The 14,608-nt window shown below is 55.1% G+C and overlaps 1 protein-coding gene across 1 annotated transcript in view; it reads left to right on the top strand.

Moving 5' to 3' along the window:
- Positions 1–14,608, top strand: part of gnl1 (G protein nucleolar 1) — a 29,280-nt gene continuing 14,672 nt past the window's right edge. Inside the window, exons 1-9 of the mRNA XM_088908570.1 lie at positions 1–229; positions 4,873–5,032; positions 5,352–5,488; positions 6,148–6,299; positions 7,210–7,281; positions 8,087–8,294; positions 10,148–10,246; positions 13,000–13,203; positions 13,837–14,015. Coding sequence (XP_088764696.1) covers positions 157–229; positions 4,873–5,032; positions 5,352–5,488; positions 6,148–6,299; positions 7,210–7,281; positions 8,087–8,294; positions 10,148–10,246; positions 13,000–13,203; positions 13,837–14,015 — 1,284 coding nt within the window. The 5' untranslated portion in view covers positions 1–156. The remainder of the gene's footprint in view (positions 230–4,872; positions 5,033–5,351; positions 5,489–6,147; positions 6,300–7,209; positions 7,282–8,086; positions 8,295–10,147; positions 10,247–12,999; positions 13,204–13,836; positions 14,016–14,608) is intronic.

Raw genomic sequence — 14,608 nt, 5'->3', positions numbered from 1 at the left:
GCGCCCGCCCGCTCTTTGCCAGCAGTAGACATGGCGGCGCGCAGCTGCGGACCGGAGCGGCGCTGAAGTTTCGGGGCGACCGGGGGAAAAGCGGGGAGTCTGTTCGCTCGCTCGCACGCCTGAGAGTTTCGGGGCTCCAGCCGGAGGGGGGGAAAGATGCCGAGGAAGAAGCCGTTCAGCACCAAGCAGAAGAAGAAACAGCTGCAGCACCGGCGCGGGAGAAAGAGGGGTGAGTGAAGTTTCATAACTGGGGGGGGTCCCCCCAAAAAGATGAGGAGAGCTGGCGGATCGGGGGGTACCCCAGAGCTCGGGTTTCAAGGGGGGGGGGACATTTTTAACGAGCTTGTTGGTGGCGGTGAGTTTCCTACTCCGCGGCGCCACACTCGCCGGCGAGACGAACAAACTTTTTACATTTTATTTTTTTAAATATATTTAAAAAGCAAACAGTTTTCGACCATTCCTGCTGCAGCAGCAGGGCGGAGAAGGAGGCCCGAGTCGGGGATTTGAAATGTGAAAGCATCTCGTTATTCAGCATAAAACTCGCGTGTGTGCAGAGACGGTAGGCGACCACCAGGAGGCGCTGTTGTCACTGGTGCTGGTCAGTACAGATCAGGACACTGTGTGTGAGAGTAGGGGTGTGACCCCAGTGTCCCGACTGCTGGTCAGTACAGATCAGGACACTGTGTGTGAGAGTAGGGGTGTGACCCCAGTGTCCCGACTGCTGGTCAGTACAGATCAGGACACTGTGTGTGAGAGTAGGGGTGTGGACCCCAGTGTCCCGACTGCTGGTCAGTACAGATCAGGACACTGTGTGTGAGAGTAGGGGTGTGACCCCAGTGTCCCGACTGCTGGTCAGTACAGATCCAGGACACTGTGTGTGAGAGTAGGGGTGTGACCCCAGTGTCCCGACTGCTGGTCAGTACAGATCAGGACACTGTGTGTGAGAGTAGGGGTGTGACCCCAGTGTCCCGACTGCTGGTCAGTACAGATCAGGACACTGTGTGTGAGAGTAGGGGTGTGACCCCAGTGTCCAGACTGCTGGTCAGTACAGATCAGGACACTGTGTGTGAGAGTAGGGGTGTGACCCCAGTGTCCCGACTGCTGGTCAGTACAGATCAGGACACTGTGTGTGAGAGTAGGGGTGTGACCCCAGTGTCCCGACTGCTGGTCAGTACAGATCAGGACACTGTGTGTGAGAGTAGGGGTGTGACCCCAGTGTCCCGACTGCTGGTCAGTACAGATCAGGACACTGTGTGTGAGAGTAGGGGTGTGGACCCCAGTGTCCCGACTGCTGGTCAGTACAGATCAGGACACTGTGTGTGAGAGTAGGGGTGTGGACCCCAGTGTCCCGACTGCTGGTCAGTACAGATCAGGACACTGTGTGTGAGAGTAGGGGTGTGACCCCAGTGTCCCGACTGCTGGTCAGTACAGATCAGGACACTGTGTGTGAGAGTAGGGGTGTGACCCCAGTGTCCCGACTGCTGGTCAGTACAGATCAGGATACTGTGTGTGAGAGTAGGGGTGTGGACCCCAGTGTCCCGACTGCTGGTCAGTACAGATCAGGACACTGTGTGTGAGAGTAGGGGTGTGACCCCAGTGTCCCGACTGCTGGTCAGTACAGATCCAGGACACTGTGTGTGAGAGTAGGGGTGTGGACCCCAGTGTCCAGACTGCTGGTCAGTACAGATCAGGACACTGTGTGTGAGAGTAGGGGTGTGACCCCAGTGTCCCGACTGCTGGTCAGTACAGATCAGGACACTGTGTGTGAGAGTAGGGGTGTGACCCCAGTGTCCCGACTGCTGGTCAGTACAGATCAGGACACTGTGTGTGAGAGTAGGGGTGTGACCCCAGTGTCCCGACTGCTGGTCAGTACAGATCAGGACACTGTGTGTGAGAGTAGGGGTGTGGACCCCAGTGTCCCGACTGCTGGTCAGTACAGATCAGGACACTGTGTGTGAGAGTAGGGGTGTGACCCCAGTGTCCCGACTGCTGGTCAGTACAGATCAGGGCACTGTGTGTGAGGGTAGGGGTGTGACCCCAGTGTCCCGACTGCTGGTCAGTACAGATCAGGACACTGTGTGTGAGGGTAGGGGTGTGACCCCAGTGTCCCGACTGCTGGTCAGTACAGATCAGGACACTGTGTGTGAGAGTAGGGGTGTGGACCCCAGTGTCCCGACTGCTGGTCAGTACAGATCCGGGACACTGTGTGTGAGAGTAGGGGTGTGACCCCAGTGTCCCGACTGCTGGTCAGTACAGATCCGGACACTGTGTGTGAGAGTAGGGGTGTGACCCCAGTGTCCCGACTGCTGGTCAGTACAGATCAGGACACTGTGTGTGAGAGTAGGGGTGTGACCCCAGTGTCCCGACTGCTGGTCAGTACAGATCAGGGCACTGTGTGTGAGAGTAGGGGTGTGACCCCAGTGTCCAGACTGCTGGTCAGTACAGATCAGGACACTGTGTGTGAGAGTAGGGGTGTGGACCCCAGTGTCCAGACTGCTGGTCAGTACAGATCAGGACACTGTGTGTGAGAGTAGGGGTGTGGACCCCAGTGTCCCGACTGCTGGTCAGTACAGATCGGGACACTGTGTGTGAGAGTAGGGCTGTGACCCCAGTGTCCCGACTGCTGGTCAATACAGATCAGGACACTGTGTGTCAGTGGATGTTATTTTGTGCTTTTGTAGTTTTCAGCTATTGAAATCTTGTGTTTACACAAAGGATTTAATCCCCTAGAATGCAGCACAGTTCAGTCAGCTTTTTCTGTTTGAATTCAGACACCCTGTATTAACAGTGCACTGAGTGTGTCAGTGTGTCTGTATTAACCCCTCTCTCTCAGTGCAGTGTTCATGTACTGGAGTGTCCAGTCAGTGTGTCTCTATGAACCCCTCTCTCTCAGTGCAGTGTTCATGTACTGGAGTGTCCAGTCAGTGTGTCTGTATGAACCCCTCTCTCTCAGTGCAGTGTTCATGTACTGGAGTGTCCAGTCAGTGTGTCTGTATGAACCCCTCTCTCTCAGTGCAGTGTTCATGTCCTGTAGTGTCCAGTCAGTGTGTCTGTGTGAACCCCCCTCTCTCTCAGTGCAGTGTTAATGTACTGGAGTGTCCAGTCAGTGTGTCTGTATGAACCCCTCTCTCTCAGTGCAGTGTTCATGTACTGGAGTGTCCAGTCAGTGTGTCTGTATGAACCCCCCTCTCTCTCAGTGCAGTGTTCATGTACTGGAGTGTCCAGTCAGTGTGTCTGTATGAACCCCCCTCTCTCTCAGTGCAGTGTTCATGTACTGGAGTGTCCAGTCAGTGTGTCTGTATGAACCCCTCTCTCTCTCAGTGCAGTGTTCATGTACTGGAGTGTCCAGTCAGTGTGTCTGTATGAACCCCCCTCTCTCTCAGTGCAGTGTTCATGTACTGGAGTGTCCAGTCAGTGTGTCTGTATTAACCCCTCTCTCTCTCAGTGCAGTGTTCATGTACTGGAGTGTCCAGTCAGTGTGTCTGTATGAACCCCCCTCTCTCTCTCAGTGCAGTGTTAATGTACTGGAGTGTCCAGTCAGTGTGTGTGTATGAACCCCTCTCTCTCTCAGTGCAGTGTTCATGTACTGGAGTGTCCAGTCAGTGTGTCTGTATGAACCCCTCTCTCTCTCAGTGCAGTGTTAATGTACTGGAGTGTCCAGTCAGTGTGTCTGTATGAACCCCTCTCTCTCTCAGTGCAGTGTTCATGTACTGGAGTGTCCAGTCAGTGTGTCTGTATTAACCCCTCTCTCTCTCAGTGCAGTGTTCATGTACTGGAGTGTCCAGTCAGTGTGTGTGTATGAACCCCTCTCTCTCTCAGTGCAGTGTTCATGTACTGGAGTGTCCAGTCAGTGTGTCTGTATGAACCCCTCTCTCTCTCAGTGCAGTGTTCATGTACTGGAGTGTCCAGTCAGTGTGTCTGTATGAACCCCTCTCTCTCAGTGCAGTGTTAATGTACTGGAGTGTCCAGTCAGTGTGTCTGTATGAACCCCTCTCTCTCTCAGTGCAGTGTTCATGTACTGGAGTGTCCAGTCAGTGTGTCTGTATGAACCCTTCTCTCTCTCAGTGCAGTGTTCATGTACTGGAGTGTCCAGTCAGTGTGTCTGTATGAACCCCTCTCTCTCTCAGTGCAGTGTTCATGTACTGGAGTGTCCAGTCAGTGTGTCTGTATGAACCCCTCTCTCTCTCAGTGCAGTGTTCATGTACTGGAGTGTCCAGTCAGTGTGTCTGTATGAACCCCTCTCTCTCAGTGCAGTGTTAATGTACTGGAGTGTCCAGTCAGTGTGTCTGTATGAACCCCTCTCTCTCTCAGTGCAGTGTTCATGTACTGGAGTGTCCAGTCAGTGTGTCTGTATGAACCCTTCTCTCTCTCAGTGCAGTGTTCATGTACTGGAGTGTCCAGTCAGTGTGTCTGTATGAACCCCTCTCTCTCTCAGTGCAGTGTTCATGTACTGGAGTGTCCAGTCAGTGTGTCTATATGAACCCCTCTCTCTCTCAGTGCAGTGTTCATGTACTGGAGTGTCCAGTCAGTGTGTCTATATGAACCCCTCTCTCTCTCAGTGCAGTGTTCATGTCCTGGAGTGTCCAGTCAGTGTGTCTGTATGAACCCTTCTCTCTCTCAGTGCAGTGTTCATGTACTGGAGTGTCCAGTCAGTGTGTCTGTATGAACCCCTCTCTCTCTCAGTGCAGTGTTCATGTACTGGAGTGTCCAGTCAGTGTGTCTGTATGAACCCCTCTCTCTCTCAGTGCAGTGTTCATGTACTGGAGTGTCCAGTCAGTGTGTCTGTATGAACCCTTCTCTCTCTCAGTGCAGTGTTCATGTACTGGAGTGTCCAGTCAGTGTGTCTATATGAACCCCTCTCTCTCTCTGAAGGTGAGACGGGCTCGGGTCCCAGCAGTCGCAGCTGCAGTGTCGAGAGGCCGGAGGACCAGTCGGACACGTCGGACAGCGAGTCTCTGTCCCTGGAGGTCCAGCACATCAATCAGCAGCCTCAGTCCCGCCAGAGCAGAGACAGGGGCCATGACCCCAACAGGTGAGCACACCTGTCCTCACTGCGGTCCCCCTCCGCCTCTCTGTGTGCACAGGCAGAGATTGACTGACAGACAGACACACACGCAGAGCAGAGCCCCACACTCACTCACTCACTCACACACTCAGAGCTGAGACTGTGGGGGTGTAGGAGGTGGGATTGACAGCAGGGTCCCTGGAGAAACAAACATGCAGACTCCTCACAGACGTGCTCGAGACTGGAACACCTAAGACCCAGGAGACTTGGTCTCTGTGTCTCCGTCTCTGCTCTGACGATCAATTCTCCTCTCTCCTGCATGTGCGTGTCTCTCTCTGTGTCACAGGTACCGGCTACACCTGGAGAAGGAGAGCCGAGAGGAGGTGGAGAGGAGGAAGAGGATGGCCCAGGAGAGGAAGCTGCAGCCGTTGTCTGAGGACCAGCTGGAGATCGACATCGAGGACGTCTACCGGCCCGGCTCAGGTGAGTCCAGCTTGGGAAAGCTTGTTCCCCCCTCCTGCCCCTCTCTGTGTACAGTAGAGTCCCTGTCCTGACTGGAGGAGCTCACCCAGCTGTGTCTGGAGAGAAGCCAGGGTCTCGGCTTGTTCCCCCCTCCCACCCCTCTCTGTGTACAGTAGAGCCTCCTGTCCTGACTGGAGGAGCTCACCCAGCTGTGTCTGGAGAGAAACCAGGGTCTCGGCTTGTTCCCCCCTCCCACCCCTCTCTGTGTACAGTAGAGCCTCCTGTCCTGACTGGAGGAGCTCACCCAGCTGTGTCTGGAGAGAAGCCAGGGTATCGGCTTGTTCCCCCCTCCCACCCCTCTGTGTGTACAGTAGAGCCTCCTGTCCTGACTGGAGGAGCTCACCCAGCTGTGTCTGGAGAGAAGCCAGGGTATCGGCCTGTTCCCCCCTCCCACCCCCCTCTGTGTACAGTAGAGCCTCCTGTCCTGACTGGAGGAGCTCACCCAGCTGTGTCTGGAGAGAAGCCAGGGTATCGGCTTGTTCCCCCCTCCTGCCCCTCTCTGTGTACAGTAGAGCCCCCTGTCCTGACTGGAGGAGCTCACCCAGCTGTGTCTGGAGAGAAGCCAGGGTATCGGCTCCAACTTTCCTCTCTCCGCCCTCTTTCCCTCCCTCTCCCTACAGTTCTGGATTTTCCCAGGAGACCGCCGTGGGATTATGGGATGTCGAAGGAGCAAGTCCTGGCGAGGGAGGAGAAAGCATTCCGGGAGTATCTGGACAGCGTGTACAAGCAGTACCAGCCCTCCGAGCTGAGCTACTTCGAGCACAACCTGGAGGTGAGGGGGGATTGGTGCTCGGTAGTCTGTAGGTCTGGTCTGACCTACGTTCGATATTCTGTTCGTCTTGTCTGATAAATTATATTCTGTGTTTTTTTCATCCAGTCTAGCTACCTGGTGTGCTGTTAATTTAGTCTGACTGCTTGTATTCGGTATTTTGTTGGTTTAGTCTGTTCCATGTTCTGTTGGTCTAGCCTGAAAAGTTATATTCAGAATTTTGTTGGTTCAGTTAGTTCTGTTAATTTAGTCTGACTAATTCTGTTCGTCCGGTCGGTATTCTGCTATTCTGGTCTGTCCTCCGTTTGATATTCTGTTGGCCTTGTCTAAATAATGAGATTGTGTATTCTATTGGTCCAGCCTTTGCTGTTAATTTAGTCTGACTAGTTCAGTATTATGTACTTCTGGTCTGTCTAGTTTTTTTCGGTGTTCTGTACGTCTGGTCTGTCTAGTTGTGTTCGGTACTCTGTTGGTCTGGTCTGCCTAGTTCTGTTCAGTGTTCTGTTGGTTTAGTCTGACTAGTTCTGTTCGGTATCCTATTCGTCTGGTCTGTCTAGTTGTGTTCGGTACTCTGTTGGTCTGGTCTGCCTAGTTCTGTTAAGTGTTCTGTTGGTTTAGTCTGACTAGTTCTGTTCGGTATCCTATTCGTCTGGTCTGTCTAGTTGTGTTCGGTACTCTGTTGGTCTGGTCTGTCGAGTTCTGTTCGGTATCCTATTCGTCTGGTCTGTCTAGTTGTGTTTGGTACTCTGTTGGTCTGGTCTGCCTAGTTCTGTTAGTAGTTGCGCAAGCAGTGGCCAGAATATTAGGAGCCCTTGCGCGGAGTACCGCTGAGCTCCCTGGACTGGCTCCAGCCGCTCGCTCCTTGAGCTGCGAGTCCTGGGGCCTGAGCCCCCTCCCTCTCTCGGCCCCACAGACCTGGAGGCAGCTCTGGAGAGTCCTGGAGATGTCGGACATCGTCCTGCTCCTCACCGACATCCGGCACCCGGTGAGCCAGCCTCCGCCGCAGCCCTCCTCTTCCTCTGCCTCTGCCTCTTCCTCTCTCCCTCTGCCTCCTCCTCTCTCCCTCTGCCTCCTCCTCTCTCCGTCCTCTTCCTCTCCCTCTGCCTCCTCCTCTCTCCGTCCTCTTCCTCTCTCCCTCTGCTTCCTCTCCCTCTGCTTCCTCCTCTCTCCCTCCTCTTCCTCTCCCTCTGCCTCTTCCTCTCTCCCTCTGCCTTTTCCTCTCTCCCTCTGCTTCCTCCTCTCTCCCTCTGCTTCCTCCTCTCTCCCTCTGCCTCGGTCTTTCCCTCTGCCTCGGTCTTTCCCTCTGCCTCTTTCTCTCTCCCTCCTCTTCCTCTGTCTCCTCCTCTCTCCCTCCTGTACCTCGGTCTCTCCCTCCTCTCCTTCTGCCTCTTCCTCTCTCCCTCTTCCTTTCTGCCTCGGTCTCCCCCTCCTCTTCCTCTCTCCCCCTCCTCTTCCTCTCCGCCTCCCTCTACAACGCTCCTGCTCAGATCCGACCCGGACGACTCCGGTGTCACTCGACGAGCGGGGAGGGTAGCGGCAGTGGCCGTGCCGCTGTCCCGACGCGAGGAAGCGGGACTGAACCTCCGGGGATGAGAAGACACCCGCCAGACCAGACGGCGATGCAGCTCGTCGATCCCGGCCCGTCGTTCCTCGTGCGTCTCCTCGCACGACTGAAACACGTCGCTGTAGTCGCCTCGGAGGTGCTCCCGGCTCCTCGCTTGGCCGGGCCAGGAGAGCGCTGCCAAGCCCGTCCCCCCCGACCCCTGACCCCTGACCCCTGGCCCCTGCAGGTGCTGCACTTCCCGCCCGCCCTGTACGACTGCGTGACCCGGGAGATGCGCCGGAGCCTGGTTCTGGTGCTGAACAAGATCGACCTGGCGCCGCCGGCCCTGGTGGTGGCCTGGAGGCACCACCTCCGGGCCCGGTTCCCCGAGGTCCGGGTCGTCTGCTTCACCTCCTACCCACAGCGGCCCGGGGAGGGCCTGGACCCCGGGGCAGGTGGGGCTGGACCGGACCGGACTGGACTGGCATCTCTAAGACTGGAGAGGACGACTGGGCTGGGCTGGTGTCTGTGGGTCTGGACTGGACTGGACTGGGGTCTGTGGGTCAGGACTGGACTGGACTGGACTGGTGTCTGTGGGTCAGGACTGGTCTGGACTGGTGTCTGTGGGACTGGACTGGACTGTACTGGACTGGTGTCTGTGGGTCTGGACTGTACTGGACTGGTGTCTGTGGGTCAGGACTGGACTGGTGTCTGTGGGTCTGGACTGGTGTGTGTGGGTCTGGACTGGACTGGAATCTGTGGGTCTGGACTGGGCTGGACTGGTGTCTGTGGGACTGGACTGGACTGTACTGGACTGGTGTCTGTGGGTCAGGACTGGACTGGTGTCTGTGGGTCTGGACTGGTGTGTGTGGATCTGGACTGGACTGGGGTCTGTGGGACTGGACTGGACTGGTATCTGTGGGTCTGGACTGGGGTCTGTGGGACTGGACTGGACTGGAGTGGACTGGAGTGCTGTGGACAGGGTAGTCTAACCCTTTGCCCTGTGTGTCCCCTCAGTGCTCAAGAGGAGACGCAGGAGACGCAGGGGGGGCTGGGGTCTGTGGGACTGGACTGGGGTGGACTGGAGTGTTGTGGACAGGGTAGTCTAACCCTTCGCCCTGTGTGTCCCCTCAGTGCTCAAGAGGAGACGCAGGAGACGCAGGAGACGCAGGGGGTGCTGGGGTCTGTGGGTCTGGACTGGACTGGAGTGGACTGGAGTGCTGTGGACAGGGTAGTCTAACCCTTCGCCCTGTGTGTCCCCTCAGTGCTCAAGAGGAGACGCAGGAGACGAAGGGGGGGCTGGGGTCTGTGGGACTGGAGTGGACTGGAGTGTTGTGGACAGGGTAGTCTAACCCTTCGCCCTGTGTGTCCCCTCAGTGCTCAAGAGGAGACGCAAGAGACGAAGGGAGGGCTGGGGTCTGTGGGACTGGAGTGGACTGGAGTGCTGTGGACAGGGTAGTCTAACCCTTCGCCCTGTGTGTCCCCTCAGTGCTCAAGAGGAGACGCAGGAGACGCAGGGGGGGCTGGGGTCTGTGGGACTGGACTGGGGTGGACTGGAGTGTTGTGGACAGGGTAGTCTAACCCTTCGCCCTGTGTGTCCCCTCAGTGCTCAAGAGGAGACGCAGGAGACGCAGGGGGGGCTGGGGTCTGTGGGACTGGACTGGACTGGACTGGAGTGCTGTGGACAGGGTAGTCTAACCCTTCGCCCTGTGTGTCCCCTCAGTGCTCAAGAGGAGACGCAAGAGACGAAGGGGGGGCTGGGGTCTGTGGGACTGGAGTGGACTGGAGTGTTGTGGACAGGGTAGTCTAACCCTTCGCCCTGTGTGTCCCCTCAGTGCTCAAGAGGAGACGCAGGAGACGCAGGGGGGGCTGGGGTCTGTGGGACTGGACTGGGGTGGACTGGAGTGTTGTGGACAGGGTAGTCTAACCTTTCGCCCTGTGTGTCCCCTCAGTGCTCAAGAGGAGACGCAGGAGACGCAGGGGGGGCTGGGGTCTGTGGGTCTGGACTGGACTGGACTGGAGTGCTGTGGACAGGGTAGTCTAACCCTTCGCCCTGTGTGTCCCCTCAGTGCTCAAGAGGAGACGCAGGAGACGCAGGGGGGGCTGGGGTCTGTGGGACTGGTCTGGACTGGACTGGGGTGGACTGGAGTGCTGTGGACAGGGTAGTCTAACCCTTCGCCCTGTGTGTCCCCTCAGTGCTCAAGAGGAGACGCAGGAGACGCAGGGGGGGCTGGGGTCTGTGGGTCTGGACTGGACTGGAGTGCTGTGGACAGGGTAGTCTAACCCTTCGCCCTGTGTGTCCCCTCAGTGCTCAAGAGGAGACGCAGGAGACGCAGGGGGGGCTGGGGTCTGGCTGTGGGGCCGATGGACCTGCTGAGGGCCTGTGAGGACATCACTGAAGGGAGAGGTGCCTCGTTACTGCTAATCAGCACTCATTAACACTGGGTCATTAACACTGTGTCATTAACACTCCTGGATCATGAACACTGACTCATTAACACTGGATCATGAACACTGCTGGGTCATTAACACTGTGTCATTAACACTCATTAGTACTGCTGCACCGTCCTGCTGCCCAGAGCCTCATGAACACTGCTGGATCATTAACACTGTGTCATTAACACTCATTAGTACTGCTGCTAGTCCTGCTGCCCAGAGCCTCATGAACACTGGATCATGAACACTGTGTCATTAACACTCATTAGTACTGCTGCTAGTCCTGCTGCCCAGAGCCTCATGAACACTGCTGGATCATTAACACTGTGTCATTAACACTGTGTCATTAACACTCATTAGTACTGCTGCTAGTCCTGCTGCCCAGAGCCTCATGAACACTGGATCATGAACACTGCTGGATCATTAACACTGGGTCATTAACACTCATTAGTACTGCTGCTAGTCCTGCTGCCCAGAGCCTCATGAACACTGGATCATTAACACTGTCTCATTAACACTGGGTCATTAACACTCATTAGTACTGCTGCTAGTCCTGTGGCCCAGAGCCTCATTAACACTGCTGGATCATGAACACTGTGTCATTAACACTCATTAGTACTGCTGCTAGTCCTGCTGCCCAGAGCCTCATTAACACTGGGTCATTAACACTGTGTCATTAACACTCATTAGTACTGCTGCTAGTCCTGCTGCCCAGAGCCTCATGAACACTGCTGGATCATTAACACTGTGTCATTAACACTCATTAGTACTGCTGCTAGTCCTGCTGCCCAGAGCCTCATGAACACTGGATCATGAACACTGACTCATGAACACTGCTGGATCATTAACACTGTGTCATTAACACTCATTAGTACTGCTGCTAGTCCTGCTGCCCAGAGCCTCATGAACACTGGATCATGAACACTGCTGGATCATTAACACTGTGTCATTAACACTCATTAGTACTGCTGCTAGTCCTGCTGCCCAGAGCCTCATGAACACTGCTGGATCATTAACACTGTGTCATTAACACTCATTAGTACTGCTGCTAGTCCTGCTGCCCAGAGCCTCATGAGCACTGCTGGATCATTAACACTGTGTCATTAACACTCATTAGTACTGCTGCTAGTCCTGCTGCCCAGAGCCTCATGAACACTGGATCATGAACACTGTGTCATTAACACTCATTAGTACTGCTGCTAGTCCTGCTGCCCAGAGCCTCATGAACACTGGATCATGAACACTGTGTCATTAACACTGCTTGGTCATTAACACTGTGTCATTAGCACTCCTGGATCATGAACACTGACTCATTAACACTGCTGGGTCATTAACACTGTGTCATTAACGCTCATTAGTACTGCTGCTAGTCCTGCTGCCCAGAACCTCATGAACACTGGATCATGAACACTGCTGGGTCATTAACACTGTGTCATTAACACTCATTAGTACTGCTGCTAGTCCTGCTGCCCAGAGCCTCATGAACACTGGATCATGAACACTGCTGGATCATTAACACTGTGTCATTAACACTCATTAGTACTGCTGCACCGCCCTGCTGCCCAGAGCCTCATGAACACTGACTCATTAACACTGTGTCATTAACACTCATTAGTACTGCTGCTAGTCCTGCTGCCCAGAGCCTCATGAACACTGGATCATGAACACTGTGTCATTAACACTGCTTGGTCATTAACACTGTGTCATTAACACTCCTGGATCATGAACACTGACTCATGAACACTGCTGGATCATTAACACTGTGTCATTAACACTCATTAGTACTGCTGCACCGTCCTGCTGCCCAGAGCCTCATGAACACTGGATCATGAACACTGCTGGATCATTAACACTGTGTCATTAACACTCATTAGTACTGCTGCACCGTCCTGCTGCCCAGAGCCTCATGAACACTGTGTCATTAACACTGCTGGATCATGAACACTGACTCATGAACACTGTGTCATTAACACTGCTGGATCATTAACACTGACTCATTAACACTGCTGGGTCATTAACACTGTGTCATTAAAGCTCATTAGTACTGCTGCTAGTCCTGCTGCCCAGAACCTCATGAACACTGGATCATGAACACTGCTGGGTCATTAACACTGTGTCATTAACACTCATTAGTACTGCTGCACCGCCCTGCTGCCCAGAGCCTCATGAACACTGACTCATTAACACTGTGTCATTAACACTCATTAGTACTGCTGCTAGTCCTGCTGCCCAGAGCCTCATGAACACTGGATCATGAACACTGTGTCATTAACACTGCTTGGTCATTAACACTGTGTCATTAACACTCCTGGATCATGAACACTGACTCATGAACACTGCTGGATCATTAACACTGTGTCATTAACACTCATTAGTACTGCTGCACCGTCCTGCTGCCCAGAGCCTCATGAACACTGGATCATGAACACTGCTGGATCATTAACACTGTGTCATTAACACTCATTAGTACTGCTGCACCGTCCTGCTGCCCAGAGCCTCATGAACACTGTGTCATTAACACTGCTGGATCATTAACACTGACTCATTAACACGGCTGGGTCATGAACACTGTGTCATGAACACTCCTGGGTCCTGAACACTGACTCATGAACACTGTGTCATGAACACTCCTGGGGGGATAAATTAGCGCTGCTGAGTGGTTCATTGACAGTGAACACTGCTCCTGGGGGGTTCGTGACCAGTCTCTCCCCGCGGCTGTCCCAGTGGACCTGACCAGCTGGCGCCAGAAGATCGAGAGGGACGCGGTGGCGGCCGGGCGCCAGCAGGGGGCAGGCGGCTCTGAGGAGGAGGAGGAGGAGGGCGAGGAAGGGGCCGTGCTGGTGGAGCACCACAGCGACGTCGCCATGGAGATGGCCAGCCCCTCCCAGGAGCGCTACAAGGACGGGGTCCTGACGCTGGGCTGCGTGGGTAAGAGGCGTCCAGCCAGCTGCCTGCGGGGGCTGCAGGGGCCACAGGGGTGAGACAGCCTGTCTCTCTCTCCTCCTGCCCGTCTCACTCTCTCATCTCTCACTGCATGAGGCAGGAGCAGGAGACAGGTCGCTCAGCTCTGTCTCTCCTCTCTCTCACACCCCTGTCTCTCTCTCCTCCTGCCCGTCTCACTCTCTCATCTCTCACTGCATGAGGCAGGAGCAGGAGACAGGTCACTCAGCTCTGTCTCTCTCTCACTCCCCTGTCTCTCTCTCCTCCTGCCCGTCTCACTCTCTCATCTCTCTGAATGAGGCAGGAGCAGGAGACAGGTCACTCAGCTCTGTCTCTCTCTCCTCTCTCTCACACCCCTGTCTCTCCCTCCTTCTTCCTGTCTCACTCTCTCGTCTCTCTGAATGAGGCAGGAGCAGGAGACAGGTCACTCAGCTCTGTCTCTCCTCTCTCTCACACCCCTGTCTCTTCCTCCTTCTTCCTGTCTCACTCTCTCATCTCTCTGAATGAGGCAGGAGCAGGAGACAGGTCACTCTCTCCTGTCTCACTCTCCCTCCTGTCTTTCTCTCCTCTGTGAATGAGGCAGGAGCAGCACAGACAGCTCACTTGTCTCTCTCTCTCCAGGCTTCCCCAACGTAGGGAAATCCTCTCTGATCAACGGACTGGTGGGCAGGAAGGTGGTCAGTGTCTCCCGGACTCCCGGACACACCAAGTACTTCCAGACCTACTTCCTGACGCCCACAGTCAAGCTGTGTGACTGTCCAGGACTCATCTTCCCATCACTGGTGGACAGACAGCAGCAGGCAAGCAGTGTGTCTGTATTAACCCCTCTCTCTCTCTCTCTCTCTCTCTCTCAGTGCAGTGTTCATGTACTGGAGTGTTCAGTCAGTGTGTCTGTATGAATCCCTCTCTCTCAGTGCAGTGTTAATGTACTGGAGTGTCTCGCTGGTCAGTGTGAGTGTCCTGTAGTGTCCAGCCGGTCAGTGTGAGTGTCCTGTGTTGCAGGTCCTGGCCGGTCAGTGTGAGTGTCCTGTAGTGTCCAGCCGGTCAGTGTGAGTGTCCTGTGTTGCAGGTCCTGGCCGGTCAGTGTGAGTGTCCTGTAGTGTCCAGCCGGCCAGTGTGAGTGTCCTGTGTTGCAGGTCCTGGCCGGTCAGTGTGAGTGTCCTGTAGTGTCCAGCCGGTCAGTGTGAGTGTCCTGTGTTGCAGGTCCTGGCCGGTCAGTGTGAGTGTCCTGTAGTGTCCAGCCGGTCAGTGTGAGTGTCCTGTGTTGCAGGTCCTGGCCGGTCAGTGTGAGTGTCCTGTAGTGTCCAGCCGGTCAGTGAGTGTCCTGTGTTGCAGGTCCTGGCCGGTCAGTGTGAGTGTCCTGTAGTGTCCAGCCGGTCAGTGAGTGTCCTGT

This window comes from Atractosteus spatula (genome assembly GCF_055471065.1).
Source record: "Atractosteus spatula isolate fAtrSpa1 chromosome 10 unlocalized genomic scaffold, fAtrSpa1.hap1 SUPER_10_unloc_2, whole genome shotgun sequence".
NCBI lineage: Eukaryota > Metazoa > Chordata > Actinopteri > Semionotiformes > Lepisosteidae > Atractosteus > Atractosteus spatula.
Note: the sequence above shows the minus strand (reverse complement) of the source record. Positions and strands in the feature narration are given on the sequence as shown.